The 14,882-nt window shown below is 34.4% G+C and overlaps 1 protein-coding gene across 1 annotated transcript; it reads right to left on the reverse strand.

The window, feature by feature from the left end:
- Positions 1 to 2,493: 2,493 nt before the first annotated feature.
- LOC110682657 (protein SAD1/UNC-84 domain protein 2-like) lies at positions 2,494 to 10,533 on the reverse strand. Its single transcript, XM_021858991.1, has 2 exons — positions 9,168 to 10,533; positions 2,494 to 3,088 (listed from the first exon to the last, which is right to left on the reverse strand). Exons 1-2 carry the CDS (start codon positions 10,266 to 10,268, stop codon positions 2,780 to 2,782), a joined length of 1,410 nt encoding a protein of 469 aa, XP_021714683.1. The 5' UTR covers positions 10,269 to 10,533; the 3' UTR covers positions 2,494 to 2,779.
- Between the last annotated feature and the right edge of the window lie 4,349 nt (positions 10,534 to 14,882).

Genomic DNA, 14,882 nt, shown 5'->3' on the forward strand with positions numbered 1-14,882 from the left:
GTCCTTAGACAGATGGGGTAGCCATTTACTTTTTATTACTGGAATTACATTGTTGAGAAGCATTGCCCTGATTGCCTCCTTGTTTGCATTTTATGTTGTCTTAATTTCCACAGCTCCAGCTTCTCTTTTTTTGCTATTATTCTTTGGAATGGTCTCATAAACAAATGGATATATTCTATACTTTCCATCATGTAGCGCATGTCCATGGGTGTCAAAAATTGGCTTGCCAATCATTGCCATGAACATGCCTTTTACCTTGAATCTTTTGGACTGTTAGCACCTATATGGATTTGGTTCATTTGGCAGTAGGTAGAACCTCCTTGTTTCTAGGTTCAAGTAGGACCATTTTTCATATATGTGTATGACTTGCTGCATATCCTCAAACTTTGGGTTAGCATTCTGTTCAGCAGGCAGCAGATGATTTAAAACCCATTTTAGTCTTGCTATCTTGTGGTTGGATGTCAGGGCTGGGTGATTTGTGCTTGTATGTGTTCTTAGCCTCCCTTTTTTCTTTAACTTGTAAATAGTGACATGTGAGATATTGAGAGCAGCTCCATAGCTTCTCTCAGTTGTCCTTTTGTACAAAGGGACTGACTGCAGAAACTCAACGGTGTACTCTGTTGGTTTGGGTCCAGTTTGCTAAGCTTCTTGCTTCTGACATCTATCACATTCCCTACGGCCATTTGTCTCTTCATGTCTTTGAATAATCTCTGTATTGTTGATCTGTGAACATTGAACTTCATTGCTTGCTGTGATAAAAAAGCCTCATGGCAACTCCTCACCATCCATCTTCACTAGAATAGCATCAACACGCTCTCTTTTTTGCATAACAATAAGTTGTTTCCTGCCTTTGGGTTGCTGCATTACTTCTTCATGTGACACATTTTGATCAATGTTGTGAGTTTCTTCTATGGTGCTTGAATCACTGTCTTCCATATTGTCTTCATCATTTAGCAATTGATCAATGCTAAAACATTCCTCATCGAAAAATTCTGCCATGTTTGATAATTTCTACAGTGTTGATTTCCACAGATTTGAGGACTGGTGATGAAGTGGGAGTTGCTGTTTTTTTTTTTTTTTTAAGTACTGAAGCTGAACCAGATTTACCTTAGAAGATGAAGGATGCTACTTCTGATCTTGCACTAATTAGTTTTAGAAGGGTAGCTTAGTGTTGACTTTTGTGAAGAAAACATGGTGTAATTTGGTTAGGGTAGAAATTTTGGTTTATATGAAAAATTAGAATGCTTCTTATGACTGCATGTTTAAATAGCCTCCCTTGAATGAAAAATTCAAGTGGAGGGAAACATTTGGTGTGGAAAACTGAAAATTTTCAAAAGAGGGTGAAATTTTAGGTGGGAAAATTAAATCCCCCAAAATTTCAGTTTCTCTCCTCTTTATATAAAACCGGGTCCCCCCTTTCCCTCCTTTTAAGTGAATTAATCACATGCCCTTGTTTTCAATTACTCTCACCTAAACACTCCTTAAAAGTTTTGCCTAGGCCTCTGCGCATGGTACATTTATTGCAAATAACCATTAACGGAGGAAGTATATTGAGGATGAAGCACACACTCCAATTTGGGCGAAAGTTCAACCAAACGCACAATGCATCATCTAGCAAATAGATTTCTAGTACAAGAATGTTTCAAACATTTTTGAACTTTGATTGATAAGTTCAATTTCTTACATGCAAGAGAATGCTCCATCAACATCAAAATCAAAATCAAAATCAAAATCTTTCTTTTGTAAATTTTTTTTTATTTTTTTATTTTTTATGTTCCTTTCGAACTCTATGAACACCATGGGTCTATGATGCACAATAAAGGTTCTCAAAAAACTAAATCATAACAATATCAACCCATGTGATAGGTGATCATAAATGACAATAATGATAAGTACGTAATTCATAAAATAAAAAAAAAAAAAAAAAATGTCTATTTTAATGCTAATCCCACCTCCCCCCCCCCCCCCCACCCCCCCAAAAAAAGAAAATATTATCAATTTTTCTTGACAATAGGATTGCATTACTAACAAGACGATATTTTTCACCAATCCTTATCCCTCCTTAAAATCACCCCTCATGCATTCCTCCCTACGCCCCTTTTTATAGTTCTCATTTGAACTTGGACGTTTGCCAATGCAACGACCATAAATATCGTTAGTTGTTTATTAGTAAAAAATATAACAATTGAATATTAACAATCTATTCATCAAGATGAATCAAATAAAACCAAACATAACTATGTTATGTCTTATATATTAGAAGATTCTCTCACATTATGAATAGTATCAAGATTCCAAATTGGAACTATAAAAAGGAGCGGAGGACATATGTTGGGAATTCCCCTGTTCCTATCCCTGTCCCCATCCTCATCCCTATCCTCTATTAAGCCCATCCCACCACATAAACATGTCATTTCTATTAATCCTTCCATTTTTATTTACACCTTATCTAACAGCATACCAAAAGCACTTTCCTGATATTCAGAAAGGATAGAAAGCAATTTTCTGAAAAAAGATGCTGATCACCAATGTAATAAGATGATATACATGTGTTGATTCACATATATTGATTCATTCTTACAAATTCATGCACTACATGTCTACATATGCAAGAGAATCTTCACTAACTAGCAAGCCTATAACGGCTATAATTGAAAAAAAAGATGACCACCATGAAAGAAACTACCACTAAGTCATCAATGACATACATGCATTAACAAACCAAGTGAAAAAGAGCAACCACCAATTACAAAGACGAGGCATGTGATCCAAATACAGCTCAAGAATCAGCAGGAATCACTGGGACTGATTTGGGTACATGGCCATGCACTCTAAGCCGATATATGCAGGTATATAATGAATTTCCATGGTTGGAGATTAAATCAAACCTAATAGTATTAATAACAGATGATCTAGCCTCATCAAGCACGTTGAAGGTCTGGGCATTGCTCTTCTTCAGGTCATACACAAAGTCTGTCAGAAGAATTTCCTCTCTATCAACAGTGTCAATCTCAAGACCTTGTTTCCCTTGAAGCCAACCAGATACCCGGCAATTTTTTGGAGCAGATGACCGGTCGAAAGCCACACTCTGTAATGTAAATAGAATAAAAGCTAAAAATAATGTGATTAAAAAAGGCATGAAATACAACAGAAAATTCATCACATAGCATGCCAAAGGAAAACCGTTAAAGTCATTTGATCAGCTAATAAGATTAAGTTAAACCAATAAAAAATTAATATATAAAGGAATAAATACTTATACAAAGATAATGACCAACTTCCCCAACTGCAAACCTGAAAATCCTAGTAGCAAACATACAGAGCACTAGCTCAACAAAACTGGATCATACATCCTATAACAGTTCAATTAAGAGTAAGATTAACCTGCACACCAAATCAAGGAGCTCATCCACAATTTTTTTTAATTACCTTTTAATGACCAAAAATAATAGCCTGATGAGAATACAGGAACATATTCGTCATAGCACAACTGCTGCTTTTGCTACATACAGATAAGTTGAACTGGTTGAAAAAAGACCAAGAAAGGAAGACATAACAAAGGAAAGAAATGCCCCATCAATTTAGCTTCAATCATCAAAAAGAAAAGAAAGAAAAGAAAAGGGGAGGAAGCACATGATTCACTTACAACCATAGAATCATTACATTTTGCACTCAAACCAGGATGTGCATCCCAGTCCCAAATAAACAACATTGTTCTAAGGAAAAATGTTGCCTTTTTTCTACAAAAAAACCAATTTTAAAAGGTGGTTTTCGACATTCCTCAACACTTTGACCAAAAATGCTATATTCATTAACGTCACTAATGCAATCAAAAAAATTAAAAAATACTCCTCTGTCTAATAAAAATTGGAACACTTTGGCCAAAAAGCTCTCACATTTTTGGTCAAAGTGTTGCAATTTTTTAAAACAGAACTGCATATTCGTAATTTCATAGCTAACTGTTCACATTTTTTAGCAAACTAAACTTAATGATCATATTTTTAAACTATATTTTAATACATAAAATCATACTCTATAAATTAAATGTTTCATATCTTTAAAATGCATGTTAATTATTTTGAACTATTTTTTCATTCAAGACACAAGCTGACTCAGGTGTAGGATATAATTTTCAAGATCATCATCTTAAAAATTTCAGAAAAAGAACGTTATATTTGCACCTTCTGGTACATAGTTCCAAATATGACAAATAAATAAATTCATCAACAAAAATGACTGCAAGGACTGATCCAGATATTAGACTAACAAAAGTGCCAAACCTTAAGAAATACATGCTATAAAAAAGTGTGACAGCAGCCCCAAAAGCCACAAAATCTATTGCGCTCACAAAAAAGCACAGCAGACTAAAAGAGGACTATAGTGGCAACTACAACATAGCATCTAAATAAATTGATGAATTTACTCCCCTCCCCTGGCAATAATAGTAACACCACAGAGGTCACTTGTTCCAATTTCTTAACTTACAATTTTCTTTATTTTCTTGTGACAAAAATAAATATATAAATAAATAAATAAATAATAAAAAAAATTAAAAATAAGAAAAGGGAAAAGTAGAAAGAAGAGAAAAGAATCAAACCTAAAAATGGAAGTATTAAACAAGTAGAGGTGCTGGAATGCTGGGGGCTATGTGGTTTTAAACAAACATAGAAACATCCATGCAATGGCATTTTGCACCATTGGAGGTATAAAGAGAGAAAACTAAGAAATGGTACAAGTAGAAAAGAAGTTTGATGCATGAGTTTAGTTTTACTTTGTGTATGCTTGAAGTGACACAGTTTCCGTGACATATACTTCTGTTCTTTAAGTTTCATTTCTTTGACTTTACCCTTGCGAAAGTATGTAGCAACACAAAAGAGGGAAGAACTTCAATGAACAAAGTATTATTCTGATGATTTTAGTTGTCAGTCCTGCTGGATAATACTCGGTAAATATTTTGCTATTACCATTATTGTAAGTCCTAACAAACATGTAAACAACCTCACCAATAATCACAAAATTCACAACCTCATAACCAAGATTTCATTTTGGTTCAAAAGAGGGAAAGGGATACATGAGGAAAGAAATACATACTATATTTTTTTGTTGTTATTTGTGTGGGCTTATGGAGAAGGGAAGAAAGACAACCACCACATTCTCCCACTTTACAACCATCACCATCATTGACAAGAAGAAAGCAGTTTCAACCACCACCAATTTACCCTCTCCGACATAGTAATCTCTCCCTTGGTAGCCATCATTCCCATTCTTCCTTCTTGCTCAGATATAATTTTTGAGTAGGATAATTTGGGGTGGATGACTTGGTTGGTTTTGGGGTTTTAGGGGTGGATAGCGCGAATCTTGTGGCGTGAGGAGGATTTATGGTTGGTGGATGGGTTGGGTAGATTTCAGGTTGGTTAAGGTGGTTTTGGGCTAGGTGCGGCGATTTGCGATGGGTTGGGAAGGCAAAGTGTTGCGGTCGACAGTAGGATGGCTACGCTAAGCTGAGGCAGTGTGGTCGATGGTGGTGGATGGGTTTGGTGGTGCAAGTAGTTGGGATTGGGACACAAACATTAAAGTTGGTGGGTTGGGAAGTGGTCAAGGTTGAGTGGTCATTCCCTATTCCCTTAAAATGAAACCCATGAAAAGGGATCCTAGTGGAGAAAACTATGGGAAACAATAAGGTAAAGGAAATGGGAAAAATGACCCAACAACTACAGAAATCAAGAGTGTTCATTCCCTTACCCTTTCTTAATACCCCATACCAAACACAAAATATATGAACTCTTGTTCCATTAGCTTATTAGATTCAAAGTGTTGAAAACAATAAAACAAGGAGTATAAAACAGAACAAATCTACAAGCAAGACTTCAGAACACGTGGCTGAGAAAGGTATTTCATTTTGAGTCGTAAGGACATTTGGGGGAAAGAGAGAACACATAATGGATATTAAACCAAATAGATTGCATTCAGTCAAGTAAAGCAACCACTAGAATTTAAAAATAGATTCCTAATAATCAATCTCAATATGCATAAGAAAGTAAGAAACTAGGAGCAATGTAAGTTGCAATAGCAACATGAAGATCTCAGAGCCAATGGAACTTTTCATTAGTCTAGATCGAAATTTTCAAGGGCCACCCACTCTGTAAACCTTTTATGTAATGTAAAGAATATCACCACTGGCAACAAAACAAACAGGTGCATCCCGAACAACACCAATGACCAATCCATAATTTTGGATTTCAAATCCTAAAATGATTAATATCTACACCTAAATAATTACACTAACAAGTAACAAATATCAACTACTAAGGCTCGCACTAAAATAAATTAGCGCATACCAACAGAGGAGTCCAGCACATCAATCAATCTATCAATCAATTAATCAAAGCCTTAATCCCATAAGTGGGGTTGGCTACATGAACCAAATTTGATTATTCCGCGTAGTCATCAACATAAATCTTCCTCCTCCATCCCTTACGATCCAATGCTTCATCCTCGTGCAAATCCATATACTTCGTATCCTTCCTAACTCCTTCCAACCAAGTCATTTTCAATCTCCCTCTCCCTCGTTTAACCCCTCCATGTTCCCACTCTTCCACTCTTCGAATCGGTGCACCCTCGGGTCTCCGTCTTACATGACCAAACCAACGCAGGCGATTTTCCTTTAGTTTGTCAACAATACCTGCCACACCTATTTTCTTGCAAATAACCTCATTTCTCTTTCTATCTCTTAGAGGAGTACAGCACATAATCTTATAAAAATCAAAACACATTCACAAGATGTTGACACTTGGCAGTCAGTAACTTGGTACATCCCTCCAATACAAAGGTACTCCTTTTTCTTCTATTTTCTATTAGATAGACAAAAATAAATAAAACCTTTAGTCTATAAACAGGATATAAATAAAAAATATTTTAGAATAAGTAACAACCTTAACAAGTAACAACCAATACAATACTAAACTACTCCCTCCATTTCTTTTTTATGTTCTTGCTTCGAATCATTTACAATTTGAGGCAATCTTCTAAATTATTCCAAAAAAAAAAAGCATAGCCATGTAGAGTCTTGCTTAATTCATCTCAATGATTGTTTTTAAAATATCAATATTATAATTTTATTACTATCACGTAATTAGAGATATATATGGTTACAGATGTGCATTGACAAACGTGCACAATTAAAAAATGAGCAAAAATAAAGAATGGGAAAATCACATAGTATTAATTTGGATAAGCTATGAACTAACCATCTCATCTAAGTTGCTTAACTTTAGACACACCCTTGAGAGAAAGAATTCCAAGTATATCCAATCCAATGTATAAGCCTAAGAACTTAAATAGTCTCCAAATGATCATTACACAAGAGATAGCACCGATAAGACAACACATGTGCACCAAAAAAGCCCGACATTCATCCTTGATTTGTACTTAAATCTGACATGTCTTAGTCTTACACCAAAAAAATCACCCAAACCAATAAAAATGGCCTCTAAACAATCCGAACTCAACATAAAATAAAGCTACAATCAAACGTAAAATTGACTCACCCTCATGGACAACAACCAAAGAAACCACGTACAACAATCCTTATTCCTTAGCATCAGTTGTATCTTTCCACCACCAAAACTAAGTAGACTAACAATCTAAAGCACACCATATACACTTTCTTGGGAGCGAGCTTATAGGCTTGTAAACACCATTCATCTTCAAATTTTCTTATTCTACTTGAATTGAAAAAAGATTTATAAGCAATCTGCCCCTGGCATTCATGCATACCCAAGGGATCAATCATTTCTATATTTAAGATTTCTCATAGTCAAAATTCGATACTCCACTACTAATTGTAGAAGTTTCATCACTTTATACTACTGTTAACATCAAGTTCTTCCCAAAACAAGTGAAATCTCAAACAGTTGCCCCATTTTACTTCTGAATGTCACTCAATTTACTTACAAAATCATTCACCCTCGACTAATTCAAAATTTTTACCAGAGTAAGGTCATTTCAAGCAAAAAACACCACCCTTGACTAACTCAGAACCTGTACCAATGCAAGGTTATTCCGAGCAAAAAACACTAGCCACCACTCAAGTAACTGAATCACGCAATAACACCAGTATGCTGTATATGGCATGTACAATTCTCCATAAAAACTACTTAGAATAAAATAAAGCACTTCAATAATCCACAAATTGCAAGTCACGCTTCCAGCACCATACATAGCAGGCACAAATAGTTTGTGATTTGCTAATGCTTGAATCAAAGGTTAAACACTAAGCACCAAAACAAAAGGACACACTAAGTAACATAGTATAGATATATAGTTCTAACTTCAAGCACATGAAACAACAAAACAAACCACAGGGATATTAACATATATATACCATAGAGCAGTATTCAACAACTCTGTATTAAGCATTTAACCCTCATTGACTATTGTAAAGCTCACCTCCTAACGCAAGAGTACTTTTAAGGCAATTTAAGCTTTTACAAAAATAAATGTCAATTGTTTGAATCCTCAAACCACAGTTATACTTTGGGAACATTTTCTCCCTCCCCTGTTTAATCTTTGAATCACATAGGTTATGGCAATCCCATGCATATGTAACAAGCTTCTAAACAATAGATCTGAACTGCATATAAATTTAATTTCAGCATATTAGGCTAAAATAACCTAAAATAATACAGTAGAGACATAAGATAGAACCAATAGCTGGATTATAAGTAAAGATAAATTAATTTACGCATTTATTATAACAATCCTCACTAAACACATTGATAAAAGCTGAACCTTTAATCTAATAGGAATATAAAACTTCAAGCTTCTGAAAAAGTTGCATAATTTATCAGTTCACTCAAAGCCAAGTTGCATAACTGTATATATTTCAAGGTATTGAATTCCAATGAACCAACTTAAGGATCACAACATCCACATAACTACTAAACAGGCCTTCAATAACCTCTATCTTTCTACACATAATTCAACAAGGCATACGACCTTTCATTGGCCAATGCAGCCTGCAGCCATCTGTAAAGTTATTCAATCTCTACAAGAGAATTCCACAATCACAGCAACAGATAAAAGCGCAACAATAGTATCACACATAGATTTCATTACATGTCATAGAGCATCCAAAACCCTAATTGAAAAATAAATGAAAATGATACCTCAGAAACATGTTCAAGTGTAATGGCCTCCGGAACAATGGCGGTCTTTAACTGGATTACAACAAAACCATTGCTGCCTGCCAGTGGGAAACACTCTCCAGGCTCTCCAAAGCTGGGGCTCAACATTTTAACCGCCTTACTGTGAACCCCTTTGTTCCCTACGTTCAACCAACTACCTGCATTCCCAAAACCACCTAATGGTTCTGAGTGACTTAAAACTCTGGCACCACCACTAGCCACAGCATAATCAACACTTCCGAGCCCATCAGCAGCGTGTTTCTCGATTTCCTTCTCAACAACCTCCCTCGCCAAACCCCTAATCTCATCAAAACTCAACCCAATATTACCACCACCATCACCTCTCTTCAGTTCATCATACAACTTCACCACATCATCTTTAGTTAACAACTCCTTCGATTGCAATTCAACCAAATCCAACTCCAAACCCTCACTCTTCTCCTCCAATTTCCTCAATTGATCACCAATCTCTCCACTTTTATCCTCAATCTTCCTACTAACCTCTCTCCTCAAATTCCCAACCTCACTATCAATCTTCTTATCAACAACCTCCACTTGAACCTGCAGCATCTTCGTCGTCGTTTTAAGCGACGATTCGACCCCAGCAATCCTTCCCTCCATATCCGAAAACCCCATCAAACTACCCGAACCACCCACATTCCCAGAATTAGCAACCAACTTCCTAACAATCTGAACAAACCCTAATAACGCAAATAACAACAATAAATTCTTAATCAAAACACTCATTACCGTAACCCACCGGGGCTTCGGCGGCTTCTGAGGCGCAGTTGCCGCCTTTCGATTCCGGGTTCGCAGAGCAGCATTTGAATTGGGCAATTGAGATGATTTCTTCTCCTTAGATCTTTCAAGAACTGCTTCACCTCTAATCGAATGACTCAGATCTTTGTTACCGCTTGTCACTTTATCACCTCCTCCATCACTCGCGACATTCCTGTTGCTATTGTTGTCCAAATTGAGGGAATTTGTAGCATCGTTAACTATGTCGATGCCCTGTTTCATGTCGGAAACCGCCGATGCTCGTCGGCGAGGGTTCGCCGTCCCGGAAACTGTCGATGCTGACATTTAAAGAGATAAAATTCTGGAAATTTGAAGTCAACGGAGAAAAATTGGAACCCTAGTAGTTGAAATTGAAGTGGAAATTGGGGGAAAATGGAATGATTTGAAGAAGAAAATGAGTGAGTGACAGTAAGAGAGGAGAGAGAAAAAGAACCCTAAATGAGTAATTGCGATTTACAAATTTGAAATGAGGGAAATGAGGAGTACCGAGGATGAAAAGGAGGGAGATGGGAAATGCTTTTTCAAGAATCTAAGATGGCGGTTTCAAATTGTTGAGAATTAAATAAATATATACTATTATTTTAACGCAGGAAGTTGGAAGGACACATGTCTACTTCCTGTTTTTTCTAATTAGAAAATATTTAACAAAAAAAAAAAAAAAAAAAATCATTCACTTACATCTTAATTTTCCAACTAACTTTATACATAAAAATTGATCATGCCTTTACAAATACCTTAATTTTGAAACTATCTTTATATATAAAAATTGATCATGCCTTTACAAAAAAATAACCTAACCTTTTTCAAACTAAGGCCATATTTCATTGAGTTGTTCTGCTCTGCTTGGCTCTACTGAAATCCGCTCTGCTCTGCTCTGCTCTGCTGAAATCTGCTCTGCATTGCTCTGCTCTGCTCTACTTAAAAATAATAATTAATAATAATAATAATAATAATAATTAATAGTTAATAATAATAATTAATAGTTAATATTTTATAATAATTAATATATAATGTTAATTGATGATAATAACTAATATTTAATGATAATAATTTTATAATATTTAACACATTTTCTAATGTTATAATAAGAGTAAAAAAAATTTACAAAAATCAAATAATAATAATAATAATAATAATAATAATAATAATAATAATGTGATAATAATAATAATAATAATAATAACTATTATTTAAAAAAATTTGTGTGAAAAAAGTGTTCTCTAACTTACAAAGTTGTCACTTCAACACGCTTTAAAAATGTAAATATAGGATGCTAAACACAAAATTAGTGTTTTTCTTATTTTTTTTTATTTTTTTTTTATGAAAGATTAGTGTTTTTATAAAGGGAAGTTAATTGTTCATAGACCCATTACCCTATTGAAAATAGTAAGTTCCTTTCTATTTTTCATTCCACTATATATGTATTCATATTTTAAGTTTCATTTATGTTATTATGTATGATCAATTTGTTTTTCAAATTTAATAAAATTGTTATTTTTAATTTGCATAAAGGTGATTGTGGGTCAACAGTGAAGGTGAAGATTAAAGCAAGCTACAAATTATGTTTAGGTGAGCCTATTTATGACATATGTTTATATTTTTTTTTTTTTTTTTGTAAAAATTTTGATAGACTATTAACTATGTTTTACTTTTCTAATACTTTTTTTTATTAGTGCTTTTAAAATACGGAGTTCTTATTTAACACTACAATTACAATTTTTTTTTACGGATTACTAGTCTTATATGAAATTAAAATACTAAGAAAAAATACAAATACAAAAACAATATTATAAAACATTATACAGCCGTGCATCGCACGGGTTTAAGACTAATTTATTTATTTTTCAAAATGGTGACAGTCAATTTAAATTTTTTTTTTTTTTCACCAAAACAATTAAAGTTTGGGTTTTTCTACACGATACCCCCAAATTATTGCATTTTCTATGTTGTGCCCTTCTAAATTCAAACTTCTACACGGTGCTCATAAGCTTAATTAACTTAATCACTTTTAACCATTCATTAAATTAATGTTAAACACTTTTAATTGACTAGTAACTATGGTTAGCAATATATTTTTTCCCCTTTATTTTTTTAAAAAGAGGTTAGTAATATGTTATTATAAATTTATAAGATAATGCGGTTATATTTCCCCCAAACTCACGATCCCCCACCATTGTCAGCTTCTTTCTTCTTCTTCTCCATGATGAACATTTATAAAATGAACTCTTTATCTCTGAAATTTCTCAATTTACCTTCCCCGTTAAGACCCAGAAATCTCTCCCCCGTAAACCCCTCCAATTCAGCCCCAATATTCACCGTATCGTCATTCTCCGAAGTCAAATCGACTCAAATGTAATTGTTTGTTTGTTTTGTAGGTGGATTTGTGTGAACATATATCATCAATGGAAAAATTCAAATTTGTGCCAATTCTTTCTCTGTCATTTTGGTTTTCTTTGCCTTGTTCAAATTTCAATTGTTGAAAAATCAAAAAAAATGGGCCAAATGATTTGGTTATTATATTTGATATCGGTATCATATCAAGTATTCATATGTTATCAGTGATTCATGACCTAAAAATTGAGCCAAAAATATCAGATTATGTGCTTAAATGAGTCAATTTGTTAACATTCAACTGTGATTCAAAGTGCAATCAGACATATGCAAAATGATGCTTTACTCTGAAATGAACATCTGCAATATCTCAAGATATATGGCGTATTTGGTGCAATGATCTGCAATATCTGACTCAATATTAATGCCTGTATTTGGTGTAATATTTGCAGTAAAACATTAATTAAAAATCTGCAAATTAAGGATTACATATTTGCAATACAAAATAAACATATATGTAATTTTAGACAGTAACTATCCATGACAGTGGCAATCCAAAAAAATTCATAAAAATTCTGTTTGGTTCATCGTATTATCCCTTATATCAGTGAATATAGATCAAAAACACAAAATGACCAAAACACAGTAGTAGTCACTACTAAAACTGTAATCCTAAAAACAATCAGGTTTAACAAACTGCAAAACCCACAAGAATAAGACCTTATGCATATCAAACATAAAGAAATACATGGGAATAAGACCAACACATTAGGGATACCAAATCTATTTTGTCTTTTGTCTCTTGCCAGCACAACTTGTAGAATGGAGAGGAGCACTTGATGAAGGTTGAGTTAAGTTCGACCTTGGTTGATGCAGATGTTGATGGCTTGACCTTAGTTGCATCATGTGGTTAAATGCTTGCGATTCTGCAATTATGAGGTCAATCATGTTCATTTCATTACTTGTGCCTTCTCTTGTCCTTACATTACTTTTCCCCTTTGAAGCTGCCTTTTTTGAACTTGTTCTGTGATTCCTTGTTCCATTAGTTTCTCTTTCCGTGTTGCTCCTCCCTTGCATGTGAGAGCATTGTGGCCATATTCCTTGCACTTACTACATTGAAGTGTGCTACTCCTCTTTCCTGTCCTATGCTCTCCCTCTTCTCTTCTCCTATTACGTGAAGGTTTGCCTACGCTCCTTTTCATAGTAGGAGGGATTAACTTTGGGACAGCAAGCTCAGTCAGGAATTGGTAAAATATTCCCCTTGTATGCCTCCTTGTACCTATCTACAGAGTACCACTCCCTAACAAAGTCCAATGGGTCCTTGCCAGCATGCAAAATAGCTTCAATAGCATGCTCATAAGGAATTCCACTAACCTGCCACTTACCACAAATATGCAAAAAGCATACTTCTCCCATCTGACAGCTTGATGAGTCTATTATATATATATATATATCTATTCCCCGTCCCGTGGTCATATTTGTGCTTATTTGAGCTATACGGAGCTATTTTTATAACTAATATACATTTTCTAGTATTTTTGTAGAGTTGTTATTATTTTGTAGGAATTTGCAAAATTATGGTAATTCTCGAGCTTATTGAGTCACTACAAAGATATTGGAGTTTGACCGTATTTTATAACCAAATATTTTAAGCCCAAGATCGATTTAAAAGAATTTGGTTTGTTGATTAAGGGCTAAATTGGTGAAGAAGTACAAATTTTACAAATTAGTATCACGAACTAAACAAGTAAAGAAGTTTGGGTTAGAGAACTCTAAAAGCCTATAACAAAACAAAAGGAAATGGAGCTTTGAAGCCCAACTCGCAGCTCCAGCTAACCGGGCCCGATCGGGCGAGGCTTGGCCCGATCGGGCGGATATCAGCGCATATTCCAGCTATTTGGGCTTTGTTGTTTTGGGCTTATCCAAATTCTTGGACGATAGCGGATTAGTGGCAGCATTGTCTTGGCTTTGTACGGAGCTTATTTTAGTGGATATCCGGAGTAGTTTTATTTGCCCTCAAATTACTATAGTTTGGATTAGTTCTATTGTTAGTGGGATTTGTGCCCATTAACTTTTCTTATATAAAGGGAATTAGGGAGTAGCAGTAGTCACGTAGGCAGTTTTAGTAGTAGTTTATTTTTACTTCTGAGATTAGTTTAAGCTTTTTGTCAGAAACTTTGTTTTCATTGTTTAATTCATTCGTATGCTTTAGTTTTTCGTTATTATTACTTTTATTTTATTTTATTGTTTTTATGTTTTCTTTAATTGCTTTGGTTAGTTTAGATTTAATTAGGTGTGACTAGTTTTATTTCTAGGGTTCGTGGGGATCCATAAATAATATGAAGGGGTAATATATTATTATTGATTGTCAATGCTTGATTAATTTCCTATTGATTGATTTAATGCTATGCAATTAGTTTAGGTCTGGTTTAATTGTATGATTTATGCAATATTGATTCGAGATTCAAGAGATGAGAATTAATGTTTAAGCTTAGTTTCAGTAGGCAGGTTATTTTATAAATGGTTAAGTCAAGATTCGAGAGATGCGATTTAATATCGGTAGATTAT

The sequence above is a fragment of the Chenopodium quinoa genome, unplaced genomic scaffold (assembly GCF_001683475.1).
Source record: "Chenopodium quinoa cultivar QQ74 unplaced genomic scaffold, ASM168347v1, whole genome shotgun sequence".
NCBI classification, from domain to species: Eukaryota; Viridiplantae; Streptophyta; class Magnoliopsida; order Caryophyllales; family Amaranthaceae; genus Chenopodium; species Chenopodium quinoa.

What these genes read in the sequence shown, in the direction of transcription:
- LOC110682657 (XM_021858991.1), bottom strand. Translation starts at nt 10,268, where the DNA reads ATGTCAGCATCGACAGTTTCCGGGACGGCGAACCCTCGCCGACGAGCA. An exon ending in CACTTGAACATGTTTCTGAG is followed by an intron (nt 3,089 to 9,167) that starts GTATCATTTTCA and finishes TTTACATTACAG; the next exon opens with AGTGTGGCTTTCGACCGGTC.